The sequence below is a fragment of the Squalius cephalus genome, assembly GCF_949319135.1.
Source record: "Squalius cephalus genome assembly, chromosome: 1".
In the NCBI taxonomy this organism is placed as follows: Eukaryota; Metazoa; Chordata; class Actinopteri; order Cypriniformes; family Leuciscidae; genus Squalius; species Squalius cephalus.
In genome coordinates, this window is record NC_137122.1 from 38963892 (window position 1) to 38982436 (window position 18545).

At 36.7% G+C, this 18545-nt stretch overlaps 1 protein-coding gene across 2 annotated transcripts; it reads right to left on the minus strand.

Moving 5' to 3' along the window:
* Nucleotides 1-1416: 1416 nt before the first annotated feature.
* hsd3b7 (hydroxy-delta-5-steroid dehydrogenase, 3 beta- and steroid delta-isomerase) lies at nt 1417-17373 on the minus strand. Of its 2 annotated transcripts, none has more exons than XM_079875690.1 (7): nt 17199-17373; nt 11599-11826; nt 8392-8547; nt 6788-6896; nt 4499-4598; nt 3209-3371; nt 1417-2444 (listed from the first exon to the last, which is right to left on the minus strand). In XM_079875690.1, exons 2-7 carry the CDS (start codon nt 11756-11758, stop codon nt 2029-2031), a joined length of 1104 nt encoding a protein of 367 aa, XP_079731816.1. In that variant the 5' UTR covers nt 11759-11826; nt 17199-17373; the 3' UTR covers nt 1417-2028. The 2 variants fall into 2 exon arrangements, with proteins under 2 accessions (XP_079731816.1, XP_079731817.1); XM_079875691.1 differs by lacking the exon at nt 17199-17373 and adding an exon at nt 16388-16731.
* Between the last annotated feature and the right edge of the window lie 1172 nt (nt 17374-18545).

Here is an 18545-nt window from a genome sequence, read left to right on the forward strand (position 1 = left end):
GGGCAAAATTATTATGTCACATGTATATCAAAAATAAGGGCAATTTAGAGGAAGAGGGGTCACTTATGAGAATAGATATTATTTAGATTTATAATAACATTACATTTATAATACATTCAATTTATTTAAATTTATAATAATAGACGTTGACATAATGTTTCCTTTTAAAAAAAAAAAGAAAGAAAGAAAGAAAGAAAGAAAGAAAGAAAGAAAGAAAGAAAGAAAAAAGAAAATGTATATACACAGATTTAACACTATGATTTTATCATCATGCCAAGAAAATAGGTAAGTCATTCTAGAAATACAAATTCCTCGAAGAGGTCATGTCTCATGTTAACCACTAGATGTCACTGTTGTCCTACAGTTTGTCCATGCAATGTGGCTAATCTTTATTTGTCTTACCACAATTCCCTCAGGGGTAAAACACAGACAATTAGCTGTTCATCAACATATTATGTTAAGCTGTTCATCAATTATAAAAGAATAAATATTGTGACAGTCACTATGGAAGCTGTTATTAGGTACTCCCATAGTCTGGAACTCATTGCAAGGGAATGCCCCTGAACTGAAGCCAGTTGGGAACACCCTCGTGTGCTCTTTCAATGTTTATAACCACACTGAAAGTTCATCCAAAAATACAAATACTGTCATCATTTACTTACCCTGATGTCGTTACAAACCTGCATGACTTTATTTCTTCTGTGGAAGAGCACACCCACACACACACACTCACTCACACACACCCACACACACTCAATCACTCACTTTATATACAGTAGCCTACAAACTGTATCTTCTATCCCCCTTACACTAACCTTATCCCTATACCAACACATCACAGAAAACCAAATTATTTATAAGCTGTTTTCCTCACGGGGACCAAAAAAATGTCCCCACAAGGACAAGGAGTACATTATGCATTTCTTTCTTTCTTTTTTTTTTTCTTTTAAGTGCAAACAGATAGTCTACTTTCATGTCTATATGGGTGCCACGTGCAAAATGATTGCTATGATACCTCTACAACAATAGAAGCTGATGTGGAAAACCTGGCCTTATGGTAAAATCATTTTGTGTTTCTTGTCCAGGCAGAGATGGAACATCTGAGTTTCTGGAGAATGAGGGTGGTTATTGTGAGTCACTGGAATGATTCTTTAACGTCTGGAAGTCTTTACTGCCATTGAGCTACATATAGGTAACAATAACAAGTGATTCAACTTCTTAATTATAGCAATTTCATGAAGCACTTTAAACAGCACATCATTATGTTTATGTATTTACATTTAATTAATTTAATAAAGCCAAGATTGCTAGGGGGGTTGGAACATTTCTGAGATACATTTTGTAGAAATGACAAAATAAATAACAATAATAAAATGAATGAATTAATTAAAATGAGTTATTCCAAATTCCTGCTTTGTAAAGACTGGACGGTATAAAAATATTTATTTGACAGCCATAGTTTTATTTTTCTCTTCAAAATTACACAGATACATAAGTATCCTAATGATGAGTAGATATAAAAAGTAGTAGTAAATCTAAATATTTTCCATATAATATTTTTCAATTAAATATATTTTTTTACAAAGAAATGTATAAATATACAAGTTTATGTGGTGGATTGTATAACGTTATATTTGATACATTAAATATATTCAGCTCAAAGACTTGATCAAAAGAATACATGTTTTGGCAGTGTGAGATTACAATCAAAACAGCTTCAGTTGTGCATTTTGCATGAAAGTGCTTGTAAAGTTTATCCCAGCTGTTAATCATAATGTCAATAATAGCATGACTTTTCATTCATCTAAATGTCTGACAGATCATCACAACTGTAATTATATGATTAAGAGGTAAATTTAATGATCAAATGTACTTAATGCAAGGCACATACTAAATACTGCAGTACAACATTTCAAAAAATATATGTGCAGTCCATCATTAGATGAGAGGTCATTACTCAAAACCATACTTTCATATTTGGCCACAGATGTGCTAATTAAACCTGTCCTCATGATATTAAAGCAGCTGTTAGGTGTCCTTAGTGCTGGTTTCTAAAGGGAACGTGTTGACCCAGCTCTGCGTACGGGCCAGGCACTGCTCCCAGCTGTAGAGCGGTCGGTACTGAAAGTGACGAAACGCTTTGTCTGTGCAGACAGTGAAGGATGTGCGGGCCACAGCGAGTGTGTATCCATTGAGCAGTGGTGTGTAGTTGTAGAACGGCTTGAGGAGCCAGCGCATCAGGTCGTTCATCCACGCTATGAACCACAGCACCCACACTGGCACATGCAGCGGGCGAAAGTTGAAGGTCGACAGGAACTGCATGTTGAAGTCTTCGTAGCTCTTGTATGGAGAGTCATCGTAGCAGAAATAAAACTCCCCGCCCAGCCGATCGGGATGTTCCCGCAGAGCACGTGCTGCTAGCAGGTGCATCCAGGCCACATTACCTGCGTGCAAAAAAAAACCCCACATCCGAGGTATTTAAGAGATTACACTGCGGAGTCTATCATTCCAAACTCAAGCAAATTAATCATGGCATTTTTAAAACCATGACAGAAATATATAAACAGCACAGATACATTCACATTCTATGTATGTACTGACATTTCTCCTACTCATTTAATAAAGTCAAGAGGTCTAGGGGGAACACAAAAAAGTTAGGAGAAAAATAGTCTAAAATAAATAAATAAATGTGTTATTATATAAAATAAAATAAAGTTAAAATGTACTAAATTAGGTATTATTTCATTCTGCTTTCTAAAGACTGGACAAAAATCATGAGATTTATCACAATTAACTGATTCCACTGACAGCCATGGTTTGTTTTACTTATGGTTTATGCTTGAGGTTTATCTAACTAAATGTAATCTAGTGGCTACAAAAAGATAAATATTATCATTAATACTGCTGAATATTTTCCAGGCGATATTTAAGACTTGTTTATAAGACTTTTATTTTCCACAGTATAAATGTGTCTTTACACACAAACATAGCAGAGTTTTTAGAAAGGGGATCATCATAATTGTGAATCTGTGGCATCACAATGTTTGGACTATGACCTCTCCTGTGATTCAGAAAAAAGGGAGTGTATAAAGTGACATCAAATCAATGAAGATTCTATTATTTTTTCTCAGTTCCCCTGTTGCCGTAGTTACTGTGTTTATGGTAATTCAGAATCATCAGACACAAAAGCAAGAGTCTGTCGGTTAACCTGCATAGACCCGTCCGTGCTCCGTGTCCCGTGGAACTCCCCTGATCACCCAACCACCTGTACGGACCCCGTTATGGTAGAAGTCCTTCATGAGCTGGTGTTGTTCCCCATAGATACCTGTTGGCCGCAGACAGCATGTGTAGAGAATGTTCCCTCCCTTTACCTAATCATGGAGAGTGGGAGAAAGGAGAGAGAAAGAAATCAATCACTTTTTTGCAGCATAATAGCAAACAAATGATCTTTCCATTACAAAACAAATCACTCAGATGCAGAAGACACACCAACAATGTTATGAAGATTTATAGTGTTTAGAAACGCCAGTAAACGCATGGCACGCTGAAACACCAAGAGCAAAGGCGTGACGATAGCAAAACAGTGATTTAAGGATTTCAGCATCAGTGCTATGTGATGTTTGTTTCCCTTGGGTTTGGGAGGGTGCAGTATTGTGCAAAGTTGGAAAATAGCAACTAGAATATGATTGAGAAGTAAGAGTTTCAATTCCGTCAAAATGTTAGTAGATTTTAATAAAGTTTTGGGTGATATTTGTACATCCCTCCTGAATATAACATATGCAAGTACTAAGTAGAAAACTTACGTTAAAAAAAGGTTTTTTTTAAATGACATTAATTACTTGCATAAAACTGCAAACGTGCATTCCAATACGGACATTATAACATTTAACAGTATAACATTTTGACATCATGAAAAATGAAAGGTTCCTTACAACAGACTCAAGGACGATATATGTTTTCGAAGTCTTTGTGTTCAAAGGTTTTGACATTTTGTTAGAGGAAGCAAAAAAGGGACTTTATATCAGAGGAGAACATTCTAAAATTGGGATTACAGTGAATGGTTCTGGCTTTATGAAGAGGAAATTTACCCAGAAGACAAAGTAATAATACAGTATTATCAATCTTTAGAATGAAAATCGGACAAAAAAATGATAGATTATGTAATTTGTGTCTATAAGCATGTGCATTCGACTTTCTTAACAAAGTGACATCGCCAACTACGTCTGGCATGCATAATACAGCGTTATTAGTTGTTTTCACAGATGCGTGTGAACGGGGATCGTTTTGATAACGTTGTCATCTGTACAAAGAAAAAACCTTTCCCTTTTTAGCACATCATTGTCGTGTAAACATACTCTAACTTCCTACATGTGAATTAAAGATAGCAAAATGTATCAGTGCCTGTTTCCTGTTTTTAATCAGAGTGTTTGTAAATTGTGTGATTGAAGCCAGGGTCATTTCTAAATCGGTGTGTGATTATTGTTGGATTGTGTAGTACCTTTGTGCCATTGGCTCCCAGCACCATTTTCTCAGCTGCAGCTTTGGTCTTTGGGTAGGGCATCTCATGGAATATATTATATGGAGTATCCTCATTCCCTCTGTGTCAAAGAAGAAGAACACAAAGAGTTAAAGTCTGAGATTTTTTGAGGCTTCAACTTAATGCTTAGGTAGCTCTGCTACCTAAGCATTAAGTTGAAGCCTCAACTCAGTCTGAAACTAAAATTATGTGGCACAACCCGACCAATACTGTCAAACTATAAGACCAAACTCATCCCCATAATGCTCGCTCTCTTTGTATACTCTCTCTGAATGAGTAGACACAGATGCATTCTCACAGCTTGCACAGATGGAATGTGTGTGCAAGCACAAAATGACGCTACATCTGAGGATGGCTGAAACATTCATTGCACAGTGAGTGTTGCACATATAAAATTACATTTTTGGTAAAATGAAACACTTAAAGGTGCACTGTGTAATTTTTAGTGGCATCTAGTGGTGAGGTTGCAAATTGCAACCAACAGAAGTTACGGTGGCCGACAGGAAGATGTCGTCGTCTGAGACAGCAGAGAGTAGCCAGTTAAGCAATGAGGTTTCTTTACAAAGATAAATTAAGAAATTAGGTTTACTTAATTATTCAGTAAAACGATATTGCGAATATTATTGTTACTTGTTCATCACTGTGTCAGTTCGCTGACTTTGACTTTAGCTAGCTTCTTTGCACAAGGTACAACATAGTGACGAAACGTTTGTCAGTTTAGGGCTACTGTAGAAACATGTCGGCGCATTTCAATGTAAGGGGACCCGCGGTGTATAAAAACATAACGGTTCATTAAGTAAGGTCTTTATACACCACTGAAAACAAAGTTATGTTTATGAAATAGCATTTCTGTCAACAGATCCTCCTAAATATTACACAATGCACCTTTAATAACAAACCCAAACCTAACTCACACATTTTACCTAGGTATAACTTTGGGTTTGAGTTGGGGTTTGTAATTAATCACAATTATTTATAGAAATAGTTTGTTGCATTTTAGCTTTTAATATTCTGTAATGTGAGAGAAACACAGATATTGCAACAACACAAATCTTTTGTGCAATGCTGCTTTCCAAAGAGGTTATGAAGATAGTTTTATATTTCTTCTGTGAATAGTTCTCTAATAGTTCTCAGCTCACATTTTCCAGCAAAAACATTCATTATTTTCATGACCTTCGAAAGGTATGCAACTAATGTTTAACAACGCTAGATATCAAAAGAAGGGAAGGAGGGAGAGAGAGGAGGGATGACATGTTATTGCTGAAATATAATCTAGTTGCTTTTAAATAATTTAATTGATGTGTGAATATGTGTATGTTTGAATGAAAATATCTCAGAACTGATGATCTGTATATACTGTATGCGTGTTAGTCACTCAGGAAAACATTAATGTTTCTAGCACATGGCAGTAATGGAAAGACTTCAAGGTTTTCTCTGTGTGCTTTTTTATTTGAAGTTGGTGGCAAGACTTTAGTTAAAAACCTTTGTTGCACTTAAAAGTCATCCTAAATGTGGGTCTCTGATAAGACTGCATGACACATTTTTCTTTGAGTTTGGTTGATTACTAGGCCAAACCACGATACGTGGAGCATTCACAATTCACAACTTTTACATCCATGTTTTACAGACATTTTTTTTGTTTTTTGTTTTTTTTACCTAAATAGTTTGTGTCTTTATTACTTTCAGCTCACATTCTAACATGTTTACAAGCAGAATTCATACGTTTCCTGCAAAATCAACACAGAACATGTGGGAGAAACATAAGATTCCATCTGGGCTGACTAATTACAGAGCTGGCAATTGCTACTTTCAGAATTCCTACCACTAGAGCACAATACACAAAGAACACGATGCACAACACCACAAGTGTTTTGAGACATGCAAGCATCACTTGCTTCAGGTGACCAGTAGAAAAAACGCAGTGGCAGAGATACAGACCTTTACTTTTTAAATGTTATAAAAGTGTAAATAGCATTCCCAAACTGTGTCCATCACAACTGTGGCCTGTAATTATTCAGCTTGACAGATATTTCAAGATGGCATGTTGAAAACATGTTGGAATTCTGCTGTCATTCCAGAATGCATTCAGCATGTGCAAACCCTTCCTCCACTTCAGTCTCCCAGACATTCTCTCCATTACACCCAAACCCTTTAAACTCTTTTTATTCCAGTGAATATTTTGAATCTGAACACACAACACTATGTAAAGTCTTCTTACATATAAAACGGTATTTAAATTAATACACTTACCTGATGAATGTATCTCCTTTTACATTTGGACCAACCACCTCCATGGAGCTTGTATAGATCAAATTCTGAATCCCGATTTCTACACAGGCATTTATTACATTCTCCGTCCCTGATGGAAAACAGCACCCAGAAAGAAAAAAGCATTAATTAAAAATACATTAAAAACAAGGAACACACAAGGAACACTACTGCTGTAATAAAACAAATGAAGGAGCTAAAACAAATCTGTTTGTGTTGCTTACACTGACATTAACCAGACTGGAAGCTGGAACTGATGACACAATCCTTAAATTCCAAGTAATGCTTTCATGTACTTGGAAGCACCAGATAGTCTGAACGAGAAACCCATCAGCGATGTAAATGCTTTCTGAAGTATCAGGTATTTAGTGATAAGTGGAAAAATAAAGGTAAACAATTGTGCAGGTGGCTTTTAAGTATCCAGCCTCTTTCAATGGCATATAAAGAGGAGATATCTGGGAAATTAATGTGGAATGCAGGATCAAATGATATGGTAGGGCAGGATCCAAACCAATGGAACATTCCAGTACGATAGCACATTCATCATCTCTTGCTCTTGTTTTTATCTGTATCTTCTGGGTTTGTCTATATCAGTGAGTGCTAAACTGACACAGGCCTAAACATATGTTAGGATCATTAAAACCAGTAAGGTCTACCACAAACAGTCAAAATTAAAAACACTGTATCTGATAATATAGACATGTTTTCACTCATGCAAATGGTGATGCTGAATGAATTCCAACATCAGACATCTTTATGTAATGTTTGTAAATGGAGAGTTTGATGTTTCTGATGAGCTTAATGAGATGTCAGTAACTGCATACGCTCTATTTCTCATAAAGCCACATGGTCTGTCCAGCCTAGCATGAGGGTTTATTGTAGAAGAGCTGTGGACTAGCTAAAAAGCACATGCCTATTATGCTCACTTCCTTTTTAGAAAGAAAACGATGCAAATTCTCCCCTTGTGTGTGAGAGTAAATGATGCATTTCCGGACCAAATAGATCGTAAAGTTTAAATGTTACTGGAAATGTCACCAAAGGAAAACTGTGGGAGAAACCAAAACCTACTTAACACCCACTAAAAACAAAAAACAAAAAAAACACTACTGTTTAAAAGTTTGGGGTCTAGAAGATTTTTTAAAAAGATATGAATATTTATTCAGCAAAGATGCATGAAATAAAACGTGACAGTAAAGGCTTGCATAGTTACAATGAAAATCTATCATGGTTTCCAAGAAAATATTAAGCAGCACAACTGTTTTCAACATTGATAATAATACAAAAGTGTGATGATTTCTGAAGGATCATGTGACATAATTCATTGTGAAATAATATTACACTTATGTTATATTATTTCACAATATTATGCTTTTTACTATATGTTTGTAACAATAAATGCAGCCTTGTGAGCATACATTTGAACAGACATTACCAACCCTAAACTTTTAAACAGTAGTCCATCTTCAAAGCTGGCAACATTCAGTGTTCTCCTAAACCCGTTCAAAGTGCAAAACATTGGCATCACTTCTACAGTGAAGTCATTACTATCCATCTCCGTTTGTTCCTCAATCTTATTCTTCACTCACCTTGTACATTGACAGCATAGATGGCCTTTTCAGGGACTTTATACCACACATCAACCAAACTAGCTGCGTGGATAACCAGGTCTGCTCCCTGAAAGGCATCACGCACGCTCCCATAATTTGTTATATCCCCCTGCACCACCACCACCTTCACATGTTCTGCGAATAAAAGAGAGAAGATACCTTGTTAAAAAGCAAATGGATTGTTAGTGTTTTAATAAAAGGCATGAATGCCTATAAAAAAGGCATTTTATCTTGATTTTCTACAGCTTCGCAGAAGAGAAACCTTCATCCACCCAAGCATACAGTACGTTTGAGGACTACAGGGTGACTTCAGTGGTAAACCTTCAAAAATAACAGTAGTGCTCCGCCAACAGTCTATTACAGTTAAATTACAGTACTTAAATGTATAATTACACTGTAACAAGGACACTAAAATATATAGTACTATAGTACTAAATCTACTGACATTTCTGTTTTCCTCATACCAAACAAAGTGTGTGCGTGCTTTATGTATTCTAGTAAATGAGGGAGTGTGTGGGTGTGTTGGTGACAGCTGATGACAAGATCACTTTGGTGCATCCTGTTATCTCTAACCATCCTATCATCTCTATTACCTTAGGAAGCTTACTGACGTCATTTTTAGGATTGTGAGTTAAATTCTTGATTACAATGATGCAATTATTGAGTACAGGAAATAAACAATAAACTCCATCTATCTGGTGGGAGCAGCATCCTCGTCCTTGTAAACAACATACATTGTTCCCTTTCTCACGCGTAGCTATTTTTCTAACAAAGAACAGCCCTTCATCACTGTTCTGCAAAGAAATATTGTCTCTGGATCTGCTGTAGCATCTCTCTGATAGCTGAAATTTTCAATTGCTTTTACACTTATGCATTTAACATCTCCAAAGAATGACAAACTCTTTAGCTACACAAGACAAACAATAATTTATGTGACTGGAACAACCTGTAATTGCCTCTGTGCCATGCAAAGATGTTCACATAAACCTGTCTCTAGTGTCCTGTAGGATTACAAATTTAAGAATATGTTTAAGATCTGCTGATCCTACTTCCTTACATAACATCACATGAAAAACTAAGGTGGACTAGTACACTGTATTGGGCATTCAAGGTGAACAACATGATGGCATCCATTTACTGATTAGATTCAATATAGGCTAGTTTCCATTGAAGGGGTTTTGTTAGTCTTTGATCTTCCCACTGAGAGTTGAACCATGTGTGAATGTTTACATAGTCTTAGTTCCTGTGACCATGTGTTGTTTATACAATTTGGGGGGGGGGGGGGGGGGGGGGGTACCATTATCTCCAGTTGGAGGTTATTGCCTCTATTGTCTTTAGATGATTAGATTTAGTGGTCATCTCTAAGGCTGTGTGTAAGGTCAACACTTTTAAGGACTGTCAGCACCTTTAAGGACTGCCCACTGAATGCCTATAAGAGACCATGTAAAGGTCCCTTAGTCAGACTTAATGACTGCAGCTACGACTCGTGTTCTCAATAAAGAATCCTGCTGAAGAAAGAGCCAAGTCTCCTGGTCTTCCATTCTGAGTTTCCTACAGTCCCTTGTATCTGGGTGATGTTGATTAATTGAGCTTTATGATAAAACATTATAAATAACATATATAAAGACTGTCTATGAACAAAATCTTTGCAAGCAGTCACAAAGTTTATATAAAATCAGTCACATACAAAAAATAAAAAACCTCCCTACTATGTAAAAGTAGGTCAATGTTCAGTTCTGATAACAAATGGTTATCTAACGTCTTTCTGTTGCCATTTAGACTTTGACCACATGTTAAACTTTTGTCAATTCCAAGCATCTTTGTGGAAGTAATGCAATCTTTCCCCCATAGCCCCTGGGATAAAAACTAGCAAAATATGTGAGGAGTAGAATACATTAAGGCAGGACAATGGACACTGTAATGTATGAGATCTACTTGTTGAAAGAGCCAAGAAACTCTGGTTCATAGAAAACAGTTGACACATAAATTAGAAGCAGATAACTGAATTCAAAATCCAACATGCTTCGTGCATCTATTTCTCAGGCAGACGTTGCATAATGATATAGTGCAAAAGTACACTGTGCTTCAGCTAAGCAGAGCTACACACTTACTGAAAAAAGAGATCCATTTCTGCATTTTAACATGATCAGTGGGGGTTGGTCAATACACTGAATAATATCCCCTTTGTACAGCAGGACATCAGATTCATGGGGCAGGGAAGGTGAGAAGAGGACACTGGACTGGATGAAAGTGATAGGCTATGGTGTGGCCTGACCTCAACAACTTAACCCAAGCCAGTAATATAGGCTACACAATGACATGAATGAACATTTCCATTTCCTCAGTCTTTTCAATGTTCTTTCCCATTACTGGAGTCATAAAAAACAACAGATGTTTCCCTGGGCACTTTCGGAAACTACACCCTATACTGTGCTCATCACGAATGTCAAAAACAATCTATAAATTACTACATTTTTTAAAACTATGATCATCTAAAGGAAGATACATACATTCAATATTTAGAGTATTAGAATTAGAAATTTATTTTTTATTTCCCAAAAATATTTCCACTAGCCCCCTTTCGATTTGTGGCTTAATTTCCAACACAAACGTAAATGTTTAGTTGTGTGTGTACTTGGTTACCAACAAAATATTTAATATTGATTGTTCTTTATTTTCTTCATCATACATCCCATTTCATCTTAAACTGACACTGTTGAAGCAATTGTGCCAGTTTAAGATGAAATGTGATGTATGGTGAAGAAAATAAAGAACAATCAAGGTAAATATTTTGTGAATATAACATTTTTATTTAGCCTGTGTCATTCCCAATCAAGATTGCTACAATAAAAAGGCTAGCTTTAAATGCTCAGCAAGATGAATCTCATATTAATCCAAAAGTGTTTAAAATTTAATTCCCATTATCGAATATTATAAAACGCAATGCATAATTTGAGATGTGATAAACATGTTAATTACTTTAAAAACATGACAAAAATAGCGTGATGTATAGTTAACATAAAGCGTCTGAAAACTAAAACGAACGTAGTGAACGTTACGATGAATAAGTTAGGTGGGAGACACAACCATATAGCCTATTCAACCAATTAGTAGGCTATATATCAATATTCAAACCATTTTGGGAACTAATAAGCTCGCAATAAACAATAAACATGTGTTTCTTACCTGTACTGTGACTTTGTAGATTAGGGTAAACGGTTTTATCGAAAAGCCTGATCTCTTTGATATTTTCTTCCTTCTCCAACAAAACTCTCAACAGGTGCTGCCCAAGAAAACCGCATCCTCCAGTTATCAAATAAGTTAACTTCGATTTCTCATTAGACATTATAACTCCGTTGAATCCTCTCCCGTTGTTGACTGAAGTGTTTACCGACGACAGTCGGGTGATTCACTCTGCAAAGTAAACAAAAGGACGTCACGTAGCCTACAGCGTAATAACAAGCAATACCTGTAGGAAATAAATCAACGGAGGCTACTAGCATTGAATGGACAAGTAATTTCTGACAGTCTGAATGCTGTTACATGAATTCACTGCTCCTAGAGTTGTGGTCTGTTAAAAGTGCCCGCCCAAAATTGGGAAAGGCACGTCTTCCCACAAAGAGCTTAACCTCACTGCACACTGTTTTATTGTCAAAATGTAATTTTCCGACAATACTTTATTCACTCCGTCCTTCAGAGTTCAGACTTTATAATTTAATTAATAATAAAATAATTATGTAATCCCCGTGCAAATGTGAAATATTCAGAGAAAATGGTTCCATTTCACATTAGAAGAAATATGGGGAAAGACTTAAATGGTAGCCTAATTCTTTGTATAGGCCTAACTGAATGCAACTACCATGACCTTAATTGAGTAAGTAAATAATTACTTTAAAATAATTACTAAAAAAAGTAAAAGTAAATACTTGGTACACCCAAAAATTTATTTCACCCAAAAATGAAAACTCTGTCATAATGACTCACCCTCATGTCGTTCTAAACCCGTAAGACTTTCGTTCATCTTCGGAACACAAATTAAGATCTTTTTGATGAGCTTTCTGTTCCGTTATAGACAGCTACGCAACTGACACTTTGACGCTTCAAAATGTTCATTAAGTGGTTGTAAAACTAAATGAGAATGAACATCATTGGTTCTTGCTGAAGCTCAAACGTGCTCCGTAACACAAGAGTGAACCTCATTGCTTCTCGCACATCAAGCAAATATGCTTGAGCTTCAGTTTACCACAACTGATGTGTGGGTTGATGAGTGTTTATATGTGAATAAAAGCGTAAATTATATCTGTTTATCATATAAAGCAAACATGTCTCTTCAGAAATTTTTTGGACGAAACCGCTCAATTCATAGTTTTACGATCTCTTTATGAAATTTTTGAAGTGCCAAATTATCAGTTGCGTAGATGTCTATGGAGAGATAGAAATATCTCAGATTTCATCAAAAAGATCTTCATTTGTGTTTAGAAGATGAACAAAAGTCTTACGGGTTTAGAATGACATGAGGGAGAGTAATTAACGAAAGAATTTTCATTTTTGGATGAATGGAGATCCCCACTGGAGCGAATTATTTTTTCCAATTTGACTTATTTAATTAGTCTTTTGTGCACGATCACTCATCCACTAACACTATGTAATCCTAACTTTCATCTACCCTGCACAAATATCAAATCTTTCAAGCCCATATCAAGACATTAATTAAAAGTCTTGCAACCTTGCTAAATCCCAAAGTGTGTGAGTAGTTAAAAATTAACAATGATCATAACTGTAATCACAAGCCCAATTTCATGTCAAGGACAGAGCCCATATCAAATACAATTTAACCTGTTAAACGGCTTCTTTTTTGCATAATCTTCAACACTGCGTGGGAAAAAACTGTGCATTAAGGGAAATTGAGTAAGAGAATTTGCATAGCGATACCGTTTAGCAGTTGGACTATATTACCAAACTGGTTACATCAGATCAACAGTTCTTAACTTGACTTAAGAACTGAAACATTATAAACAAAAGAAACTTAAAGTGATAGTATCTGTCCTCATTTACTCACCCTCATGTTTTTCCAAACCTGCATGAGTTGAACTCAAAAGAAGATATTTTAAAGAATGTTGGTAATTAGACAGTTCACCCACTGACTTTCATAGTATTTTTGTTTCCTAAAATATAAATCAATGGGTGACACTAATTGTCTGGCTGCCAACATCCTTCAAAATTTCTTTCATTTGTGTTCAACAGAAGTAAGAAACTTATACGGGTTGGAACAACATGAGGGCGAGAAAATGATACTTCATAATAAATAATTTACCAGTTTCAGATGACAGGTTCATAGTTCATACAGCACTGTAAGCAGAAAAAGGGGCATTATATTGAAATAAACAAGGCATCAGTGGAATTTTATAGTTTGGGCAGTTTTTTTTCTTTTAGCAAATGTTTTAATTCAGTAGTTTTACAAATAAACAAGAAATCATTAAAGTGTTCTTTTATATCTAAAGTTCACCAATGACCGGATGAACTGCAGTTATTTGTGCTTCTCTCTTTTATTTCTCAATTTATATTAAATAAGCTGAATATGGTTGTGTTACATTACTGAAATGTTGGCTGCATGTCATGTGGCTCAAGAATAACATTCCAGAAATCCCTTCATGACTGACTGCAGATGGGTCAATGATGTAATGCATTTAAGATGGATTAATAATGCAATTTATTAACCCAATGACTTGAACACACCTCTTCTATGATGAACATGTTTTCAATTGTTGGAATAAAAGTTATTTGTATTCTATATTAATAAAAATATTAATATTTGAAAAAACCTTTGCCCACCAAATTAAGTCAGTGTGTTAATAATCAACATGCAAGAAGCCAAGATAAAAGAATTTTGAAGTGCTTCGAAACACACAGAGTTTTTTAATGTGGTGACGTAATTTCCACTGACACAGGAAGACAGGGCGGACAAATCGAGCAGCTCCTCCCCTTTTTTTAAATAGCCAATTACGTTTTGCTTATATCATAGCTCGGCCAGAGCTGTTGAACTTGGTATAGTCGTATTTGACAGCCACAGTGATCATTATCATGCTGAGGATGTGTAGTTTGAAAAGTGTAGTTTGTGTAGATGTGTCGTTTTGAAATGTATGTTGGTGCACCGGTGTTATCTCTTCCACTCGTCAGTGCTGTTTCTAATGCCGAGTCTGTCTACCTGTTTCTCCTCCATATCGCTTTAATAAAGCATTCTGTGCAGTATTAAAGGTGCTCTAAATGATGTTGGGTGACGTCACTTCTTGTTGACGCTCGAAGTATTGTCAAACAAAACGGAGGCTAGCTAGACCCTCCCTCCTCATCCGCGCACTAACCTCCCAAATCCTTCTTGTCGGTTATTGGCTGGAACAGTTTGTTATGTTTTGTGGTGTGGGTGAGCCCAGTTTGTTTTTGTTGCCCTTTTTTTTTTTACAGTGTGTTCAGGGGAGAGGTAGCTAGCGGATAGTGAGGAGATGTTTGCTGTATGTGACGAAAACTTTGAGCAACTTTAAAATGGGTCAGATACGTTTTGTGGTCTGCGCAGACTTGCGCATATGATCCTCTCTGTGATATCGTGTCTCTGGACCAGAGCAGACTGTGTGCACTGCGGCACATCGCATGACACAAACACGAAACCAGACTTCATTCACCCCAATGGAAAGCATATTTGCATATGTCTGAATCATTTCCTATCCCCTATATAGTGAGCTATGCACCATTAACCATTTAAAATAGTAATACTGTGAACAAGTGACCGATTTCAGCCGCAGCTTCAGCATCTTCTTGGGGGCGGGACACTTTAGGTTTTTGTCATCAAAATCATTGATATATTGGTGGAAGTGAGAGACTGTAAGTTTTGAATGCTTATATCTTCTAAATGCGAATTTTGTCATTGTTTTGGAGCATATTAGCCTATAGATAACCCTAAGTCATATTCATACTAAAAGCCCAAAAAAAATTTATTTCATGGGGACTTTAGTTTATAAGTTTACTTTTAGTGACTTTTTTTAGGTCGGAATGGAGGAACCCTAAAAAAAAAAAAACGCTCAAAATGTGATATTAATATTAGAAAACTTTTTCTTTGAAAAAGGAATAATGACAACCTTCACTTAACTATTCAAGGTGAATGTATTTTAGTTATTTTTGCTCGGATACCACATTTTAAATCTAACATAGGCTTGAAGGAAATACACATATCCAGAAAATGTATAAAACCAACTCAAATACAAAATTGGAACATACCCTTTAACCTAGATTGTTAAAAGATTTACACTCATCAGATCTCCTTACATGACATTGACACATATGATTTTATAAAAATTATTTATGATTTATTTTGTATCTTACATAGCCTACGCAATGCGGCTTGATAGCATCATGGTCCTCCAGATTCCAGACACTGGCTTAAATGAATCATTATCCATGTAACGGAGGCCAGCTAGTAGGCTAGTTGCTGTGTCGAGTAAACCTCACTCCTCTGATCTCAATAGGAGCTCTAGCGACAGACACTAAAGGCTGCAGTCGTTAGCCTCCTAGCGCCTGACTCTCACTCTCACACCCAAGACCCGGGTTCGAGGCCTACACAGGATCCAGGTGTAGGGGTTACATCCGCATTAGCGGTTTGCCACCAGTGACTCTGGAACTTCTCGCCGATAAACTGAGGCTGCTCATCTTCCCTTATCTAAAATTTCCGATCAGGTGCAGCGTTAACTATAGCAGCAACTTTGCTTTAAGTCATAAGCCTGGGACACACTAAGCTGACGATCGGCCGTCGGGCAAGTAGTTTTTCAGGTGTGTTCCGCACCGTTGGCTCTAGTCGGACGCCGGTGAGAGAGAGAACTCTGATTGGCTGTTCGGCTTAGTGAACCAGTCAGTGCACGAGAATAAATAGCAAAACAGCGAGCAAAGAAGTCAAAACAGTACAGATAGTTTTAATGTTACGTCATCTTACCTGAGTGTTCCTTGGCGAATATTTCAATATTAACACGAGAGGAGTGGAATAAAGAAAGTGTTCAGCAAGACTGATATTCAAAACGGTAACGTTAAGCACGCACTGCTTTGTTTGCGGTTTGTGTATCTGCAGCTATTTTTTACAGCCTATGATCTACAGCCTGCCCTGCAGCGTCGTTTTCCATTTCTGAATGACGAATATAGACGAATATATCTGCCGAAATAGACAGTATCTTTTACATGCAGGCGCAGAACGCGCATGCCTGTTGGCATCGGCTGTCAGCTTTTTCCCCCTGACGCAGGCGACGCAGTCTGCTTTCATCAGCACTAGTTCTTTGGTGTGTCCCTACACTGTATTGCATAATGGTTACTGTTCTGAAATAAGACATTCTCTATGGCAAATGCTGCCGACAAACGCGACCTCCGGAGGACGCAGCCTTCAAAAAGAGACGTCATCAGGATGAATGAATGATACGTCCTGTGTTTTAACGCCAAAACCGTAGGCTACTCGAGGTCTGACTTAACATGGTATCCGCTCAGATTTCCTCTGCAGCAGCAGAATGAATGAGTAGCCTACTGTGTTTCAGTTCAATGGTATTGTGTTTCTAATGAGAGTTTCCGCGAAGTCTTATTCAGTCTCCTTTGTGTCCATGGCCCACAACAAAATGAGGTTATCGCAAACTAAGTCGGATGACTGAAGCTGTCACTTGATGCTTCGTGTTTCTCAACATCTCTCTCATTATTTTACCAAGAACTTCGCAGCTGGTCTATACAAAAACACATACATTTATATCTTTGAATTTGCCCCTTACCTCTGTAACTTCCATTATTCTCTTCAATGAATCCAGTGAGCTCAACATTGATGTTTCTATTTCCTGTGCCATTTTTTTGAGACGGAGGTGCATCTTCCTCTCTGCAAGCATCATGCTTCCGCCTCACAGAGGAACTTGGTAAAAGAGAGCAAGAGTGACAGAGGTTATTTCTACTGCCTTAGTGGAACAAAATAACAAAAACACATCAGTATTCAGAGTCCATTATTTACATTTGTAACAAATAGCCCGAATCTACAATGAAGACAAAGTTTGGAAATGCCACTCAATCTTTGTCGAAATATCTGCTATTGCAAAAGAAAAGATGATGTTCATCCAACTCAGTCCTGCTGGAATGCTGGCCATCTGCCAAGATGCAGACTAAAAGCTTGTCAGTATTTCCAGAGCTTTGGGGGAAATCTATTATAATTCCAACTCCTAAAATTTACTGTCCTTAGGAAAACAATGACTATTATCCTGTGACATCTAAAGTCATGAAATCAATGGAAAAGCTTATTGTAGAAGAGCTGCCATCCTTAGATCACTATCAGTTTCAAGAGTAATCAGGGTACTAATAATGCTATATTTCTACACTAATGCACATTGTTTTAAAGCATCTGGAAAGTCTGATTGCATATGCTAGGCTGTTTTTATTGATTTTAGCTCTGCGTTTAACATGACTCAACCACATAAGCACATACATTGCTGGAGAAATTAATTAATTTAAAGGTTAATCCTTTTTTGATTCATTGGTATTCTTTTTTTAACAAACAGGACACAAGTGAAATGTAATTCAGTGTTGTCTGCTGTTGCAGACAGGAGGTGTAAGTTCATCATTTTTTATCATTTTATGAAATTTTCAGATGATACTGTAATTGTGAATCTGTTTTTGTAGGTTGATGTTGGAGCAGTTTTCTCAACCAAGACAAATGTTTCCAATAGGGGACAATAAACAGTACATTTAAAGTGAAACATGCCATTCTCATGCTGTTATTCTGACTCTCAGTGGGGTGATTTAATTGGATTGTAAAAAAAAATATATATATATTTTGTCAGCTGAAAGTTGCATCAACTATGATGTGGCAGGTTATTCTGCCAAGGCAATTATGTTACATAATACAAAGTTCAACAATTTTTTGATTCTTACAGGAGGGGCTTTAAATATATTGCTAAAATGGGCCTTAGAAACACTACCAGTTTCATTTCCTCGCAGTAGGAGCCCCTCCAGCAGTGCCCCTCTGCTGATTCGTGAATGTAACAAAGCTTGATAGGTCATATGACTCATATTTGATTAACTATGTCCTGTCTGACTACTTTAAAGGGGTGCAGTGATTCACACATTCACATGTT